Genomic DNA, 7,384 nt, shown 5'->3' on the forward strand with positions numbered 1-7,384 from the left:
GCCAATAAAATTATATAAAAAACAAGTGACCCAATAATAGTTAAATTTTTGCACCATTACACTTATAGTCTATTTCATGAACAGTTTTTATTGATATAAAAACCCATCTCCATTCTCAATTTTATCATACTTATATAAATATATTTCTTCTTTTTTTTCTTCTAATAATGAATAAAGAACTATAAATAGAACAAATATAGGATAATAAAAATTAAATAAACATTATTGTTATAGGAATAAAACATTAAAAAATATAAGCAATTTTTTATCATAATACTATTTAGCGATACATTTATGTGCAATCGGTGGAAGGATCGACAGTTTCAATATTAGCATTGGAAGGGGCATGTGATGGCCTCGGGGTGTCTACATGTACTGATGGAACAGCCTTCACACAATCTGGAGTCCTCGATAAAGTAATTAACTGTGCTCTTTTTTTAATAACATTTTCAACTGTTGGTCTCGGGGTTGCTACGTGTACAGTCTTTTCAATTTCCTTTTTAACAGGAGTGCAGTCTAAGTAAAAAAAAAAAAGAAAAATTAAATATGAAATAAAATAACATACCCTAATGTTTATCAACATGAAAACATATAAAGAGAAATTAAAAAGACTCAAATGAACCGACTGAACTTTGCCCTTGTAAGAAACAGCTACAGCATAGGAGTAACCACTACTGTCTTTAGAACTCATCTCACTAATTCTTAAATAGTTGCGATGATATGTTTTGTCACCATTGAGTTTACTACAGATCAATAAACATCCAATAGTTTTTGCAAATTATTTTTAGGAAACGGAAGATTTGAAGGAGAAAAACAATTCAAGATAATATTCAAAATAAAAGAAAAATCTATAACAGAAAAAGATTTAAAAAAATATTAGATAACAAAGTGGCAGAACTTCTACATCACTACATATTCAATAAGAATTTTTTTTTCAAAATTTATTTGATTAATTACTTTCAAATAATTTTTTTTAAGTATTATCGACTCTTATTATATATATCATCTGTATTAAAGATGTTTGTTACTAAGTTGAGTTTAAAGTTTTTTTTTTTTTTAATTTTATTTAGGATTTAACATCCTTTTGCTCTCTGATATAAGACAGGAAAGATGGGTTATCCTGTAGGTTACCAACCTATTCTAGCCAGAGAAGAAAAGTTGAAATTTATTCTGAGGGTCTGCGACAAAATAAAAGTCAACCCGCCTGGGCCCAATTTTATCCAGCATCCCTCCTGACATGAAATACTATTTATGGGACAACACACTCCATTCAGGCCATCCACAGCCTCTTGTTTAAAATTTAAAATTTTTAACATATTTAATTTATTTTGAAATATGACAATATTAATAGAAAAAAAAAGTCGGACAATTACTTTCAGAGAAAATGTTTCTTATTTGCCTCTTCACCGTTAAAAATATAGTGATCTGAACGGTACGATATTCCGCCTGTTAGTGAAGACACAATGACTGACCTTTTGAGGTTTGATGCCAAGAACATATTCCTGATACCATCCATTGATAATATCTACCGATGTCGGAAGCAATCCTGAAATAGTCTCTGGAAATTTGTCTCCTATCAGCACAGCGATATCGTCGGCATATCCCTGCATAGAAAAACCTGCATTATTAGATTTGATCAGCAAGGTGTCAACCATCATACACCACAGGAGAGGAGACAATGCACCACCCTGCGGACAGCCACCAACAAGCTTCATTCACATCTTCATGTGACCTAGCTCTGATGTGAGCAATTTTCCTTTCAGCATTCCATTAATCCATTTGGAAGAAAGCTGTCCCAACCCTTTAAATTCCATGACTCCTGCCATGGTTTTATAATGGGTGCGGTCAAAGGCACCTTCAATATCAACAAAGACACCAGCCATAATTTCCTTATAGGCTAAGCTCCTCTCAATCCTGGACTCCAAGTGGTGTAAAGCATCCTCACAGGATTTACCAGCTTGGTAGGCCTTTTTGTTATAAGGCCAGAAAGACTCCATCCATATCAGCTGATTTATAAGGCAAGAAAGATTTAATCGCCTACTCAACCTTGCCAGAATTGACTATCCTATTTGCCTCGACCCACTTATCTTTACTACAAGTGTAGCTCTCGATAGTGGAATTCGTGTCAGATTCTTCCATCAGTACACACCCAGGAAAGTGTGAGCGTGCCAGAGCCTCCAGGGTTCCCACTTCTGAATTGGTAAACACCCTTCCACCCCAACAGCACCCAGTACTGCCCTTTCAAAGTCCCTGGATAGAATCCTATCAATCTAAATCTTTTCTCAGAACTATAAATAAAGTTATTTTTTCTTAAATCCAGGTATAATAAAAAAAGTGAGACTTTTATCAAAAATAATTCTAAATAAGTATCAATCTTCCATATTTTTCTACTTAACAGTTATTCCATCAAAGATGTTTGTTTTCCAAATCAAATAGCCTTGTTTAACATCAAGTCACTTTGAATTCCCTTTTTTAGGTCTTGTTAATTTAAAGAAAAGAAGAACTCTTGAAATTCTGTTACCGGGTATTTTTATTGAACATATGTGGACAATATTTTTAAACAAATAACTGTTCGTTCAGCTGTTTCATTTCATTTTCTAATGATCTATTATGGGGTGACAGAAGGCAAAAAAATATGAACTTTTAAAAAATATTTTTATATGAAAGTAGGCCTTTTTTGAATAAAACAATATACAAACCATATACTTTATATGAGCATTTCGTTATTTTAAAAGAATAATGTAGAATCTATACACATTTATTTTCTTGAAAATTTCAAGTGTAGTTTTTGTCTGCCTACCAACACATTAGACAATCATAACCATGGTGTTGTAGATTTAGAATGGCTGGGTAGTTATATAGTCAACTCTAAATTGGTGAAAGAGAGTAAGATTAATCTAAACTCTCTTTCCTTAGCCAACAAGGTGCGGATATAATGGGTACCTGGTCACAAAGGCATTAAAGGTAACGAGCGAGCAGATTATCTTCCTAGGAAAGGATCTGAGACCGCTCCTTTTACACCTGACACTCTATGTGAGATTAGTCGCAGCCATCCGAAGAGGCACCTCAAAATAATTGCTGAGGGCAAGATTGGGTTATTCTGGAGGAACACTAGTGGACTGGAGCAATGTTGTTCCTAAAGGAATCCTGCCCAAGAAGAAGTAACACTCTTCTTATTATGGACAGAAGTACTTTAAGATGGGTGACAGGTCTATATACGGGACACTCTCAGTTGAATAAGCATCTCTATAAAATGAGACTGATAAGAGTCCCCTATCTGCAGGTTCTGCAGAAAGGATGATGAGACTGCCAACCACATCATTTGTAGATGTGATGCATTAGCAAGGATACGATTCCTCAAATTTGGTAAGGATCGCATCTTAGACCCTAAACTTTGCGAGACAGTTGATCCGTATACAATATCCAGAGTCGCAAAGGCAACTCGCCTGCTTTGAGCAGAGGAGGGACAGCATACAATAGGCCCTCTGTGGCCGTGGTGCACTTTGTCGGGGGAAAGAAAAAGAAAAAAATTAATTAAAAAAATTGAATAGATAAAAAGTGTACTCACCATCTGATGGAACAGGAATAAGTGCTACTCTTTTTTTTACAGGTTGAGGCGTTGAGGCACCTTTTAAGAAATTCACTAAAAGACTCTCTTTCGGTTTTTCTCTATACACACAAACAAAATTTTATTAAAGAATCTCTGAAAGTTTACACATCATGAAGACAAATAGAAGTTATAGTACTCACAGCACAATGGGTGAAGGTGGTGCAGAACATTTTGAATTATTAATTACTTTCAAACCATACTCTTCACACATGTCCGCATTAACGCCCCTAACATAAGACACTCAGTTAAAATAAAGTAAATTACAGTAAAAGTAAAAAGATAGCAAATTATTATCAAAACCATCCATTAACTAGAACACACTTATAAAAACATAAAAAGCCAGAAATCACCAATAAACTTTTTTTACAAAATTAATTGAAAAATATATTTATAGTGCTAAATAAAAATACTTACCAAACAGATTTGCCTGAGGAATCATATGTTTTAGATGCAATCTCTTTAATTTTAAGTGAAATAGCACGTTTAGTAATAGTTTCAGTTAGATGATCTCTCTCAAGCTTCAATAAAAACTCCCTGATGAGGCCTGATAGAGGTAAGTTGTTTCCGTGTACAAACTTAGCAAGTATTGGTAACACTATAAGCAGAAACTAATTAATTTACAAATATTCAATAAAAGATCCTAAAGATAGGAATAAAATTTTATTTAAAATTACACACCAACAGGAGGAAACGGTTTACACTTGGTTTGAACTACTGAAGTAGGACTTTCTTCGATTTCTGGACCAGACAAATCAATAGAACCTAGTTCTTCATTCCATACTGCTCGAAACCGCATAAGAGCTTCATAAAGGCTCCCTGTAAATATCAGAATGTAAGAATAAGATTAAAAATAAAAATACTTTGTATCCAACATTTTATTTTTTTAAATTAATAAGTAAACTTTAAAGTAGATAAAATTGATTACTGAACTGACTAATTCATTAAAGAATTGAATAGAAGTTGAGTTGAATGAATTTCACTTCACATAAAGCCAGGAATCTAGTCAAGACAATTAAAGATAAGGTTATGGAAGGTATTAAAATGACCTATCTTTTTTAACTAGACCACTACAAGGTAGTGAGAATCTTTTAAATCCAATTTATGTGATAAGGAGAACCTTTGCTTCAGTCAAGGATAAAAAATCAGGACTATAAATAACGTACAATGAGGAGCATTTAGATGGTTATTAGTCCTGCCAATAGAAGCAGCAAGGACCTGCAAGAGTTAGGTTGGCTTTATGCATTTCATAACTATTGAACAATGTTAAACAGTAAGATATCATAATACATTTTATTCCATTAGGAAAAAGTGCCTAGGAGTTAAAAGATAACCATAATCATAAGGTGTTAAAAGATCACTAGGAGGCTATGGATGTGGGATCACTGGTTCCAAAGAAACTTTTTATGGTAATAATAGGTTGAAAAATAAAAGACACACAGAGAGTTCATTCCGAGAAAAATAACATTTTATATAATTCTACCAATTTTTTACAATTTCTACATGTGAATTTAAAAGTTATTTACACCAATCAATTTGTTTGGATGAATGAATGAGGAGAAGAAAGCCCTTAAAAGTAGGTAGGAAGTTACTGGAAGCCTATTTGTGTAAATGACCATGTAGATAACTGAGGAATCTCGCTTGGCAAGGTGAAGAAGATGGTAATGGACACAGAGGTATTTAAGAAATAGATCAAGGCAGCCCCAACACCTTAAAGTATTTGGGTTGAAAAGATATAAGGAAGAAAAGAAATTGTAGAATATAATCAACCTGTGCTGACTTCTGTTGTGCCATTACTGATCCAAACACAACCCAAGAGGCGAGGTTTTAGTCTTTCAGTTTTACTTTTCATTTCTTCGTCAAACTCCTGTTTTAACAACTTCATTCGTAGTTTCAAGTTTTCAGGGTTCTGAAATATTAAAAATAATATGCAATGATTAGAAGAAATAAGAATTTAATTATCAATAATTAATAAAGGACCTTGAGATATTTTTAAAGAGAGGAAGACAATATTCTGTTATTCACCTACTACACTAGTCAACTTGAATTGACAATAAGTATTCCAGATTCAATAAACAATATAAAATAATCTTTGAAACATCTTTAGAAGAACTTTAAACAACCTAGAACCACAATACATTAAACTAATACTTATTATATACTAAACCAACATTACATTATAACAACATACAACTCAGAAGATACCAAATTCAATTGACTAAGAGCCAACAAGATACTAACACCTAATTCTCAAACAATTAGAATAAAACATATCAAAAGCTAGATAGTAAAATTATGTAATTACTCACATTTTCATCAACCTCCTCGTCAGGATGAACTTCTTCATCACTTAGATATCCGTGGGGGACAAAAGTATTATCCAATAAATAACCATTTTCACCACTGTTTTGGTTTTCTTCTTCTTCACCTGGTTCTTCATCAGAATCACCTGCTTTATCAATATCTTCTCCTTCCCCTTCGTCTTCCCACTCAGAATCTGAATCTACTTCATAATCAAAGGTTTTCTAAAAAAAAAATATATATATATACATAAACATCTCTAAGTTATACTTTTACAACAAGAAAAAAATATTTTTGAGATGAATTTAAAGTTTGACATTAAACAGTTTCCTGTAACAGGATATAAACAGTTTCTAATTGTTTTAAGTAAGTAGGCACAAATTAATCTTGTAGCCAGTATTATGAAATGTATGGATACATTAAAACTTTGTTAAACTTATTTTTTATAATTTATTACACTTTATTTTGGTTATTTATTATTGAATGTATGTATGGTGCACTGGATTTCACTTATAAAGACCTCGAAGGGACCAGGCATATGCACCAATCGTCATTACAACTAATCACTTAACACATCATGTAAATATAAAACAGGAGTTTAGGGTCAGGAAATATTCAACACTATAACGGAAACATCATTATATCAAAGGATATTAATCCTGGATTAAACAATATCCAGTGTACACGTATTTCTCGTAGAAATGTATGTATTGTGATTATTTAAAAAAAAAAAGATTTTGGACCTAGTGGTCTTTGCAATTGAATGCAACATGAGTAGAAGTTCTTACAAAAATGAGACCTCTTGATATTGTCCTAATTCATAGGTTCTTGTGACATTGACCATAATTATAGAAAAATGGTTATTATGGTTAGAATACCTTATCTATACCAAGAGGTTTGCGAGGGCCCACAGAACTACTTTTTTTCCTCCAAGTTCCCCAATAAGGCGGGCGACGATTATCATGAAACTGCAACAGCTTGGCTTTCATTTTTTTCTTATTATTGATCACCTTTGTATTAGTTAAATCAATACACTCACCATCCGCAGTAGACTCTAAAAAAATATAAAGAACAAGATAAAATTAAATTATAAATTAGGGCAAAAAAGATGCAAATACTATTATACTAAAAGGGCTGAGGCCTTAATCTGAAATGTTCCATTGAAATTTTGATAGTGTCACTACCGGAACCAAGGATGTGATGATGAAATGAATAGCCATATATTTAGATAATAAAAAAATATTTTAACTAATAAATAGCAAGGACTGAAATTTTTATAACTTTTTTAAAAATAAGTTTTGATAAAAAAATTAATTATTTTTTATAATAATAATTTTAAACATAATGAATTACACCTTCTGTTCAAAGATGAAATTTTATATTACAGACCATAACTTGACAGTAGCTTCATTGCTGCAACAGATACAAATAAATATTACTCACACCAAATCTCCCATGACGGTAAAAGTTTTCATG

General features: G+C 32.3%; 1 protein-coding gene across 2 annotated transcripts; it reads right to left on the reverse strand.

Moving 5' to 3' along the window:
* Positions 1-244: 244 nt before the first annotated feature.
* Positions 245-6,962, reverse strand: LOC136796814 (chromatin assembly factor 1 subunit A-like; the record flags this gene model as incomplete). 2 transcript variants are annotated; one of them, XM_067051588.1, is given in 9 exon segments in its annotated part: positions 245-516; positions 1,473-1,604; positions 3,569-3,669; positions 3,751-3,837; positions 4,025-4,205; positions 4,289-4,426; positions 5,378-5,516; positions 5,917-6,132; positions 6,787-6,962. In XM_067051588.1, coding segments are annotated over 9 exon segments (1,394 nt in total), but the record flags the coding sequence as incomplete, so codon positions are not given.
* Between the last annotated feature and the right edge of the window lie 422 nt (positions 6,963-7,384).

This window comes from Halyomorpha halys, unplaced genomic scaffold, assembly GCF_000696795.3.
Source record: "Halyomorpha halys isolate HHAL.00 unplaced genomic scaffold, Hhal_1.1 Scaffold8024.1, whole genome shotgun sequence".
Taxonomy (NCBI): domain Eukaryota; kingdom Metazoa; phylum Arthropoda; class Insecta; order Hemiptera; family Pentatomidae; genus Halyomorpha; species Halyomorpha halys.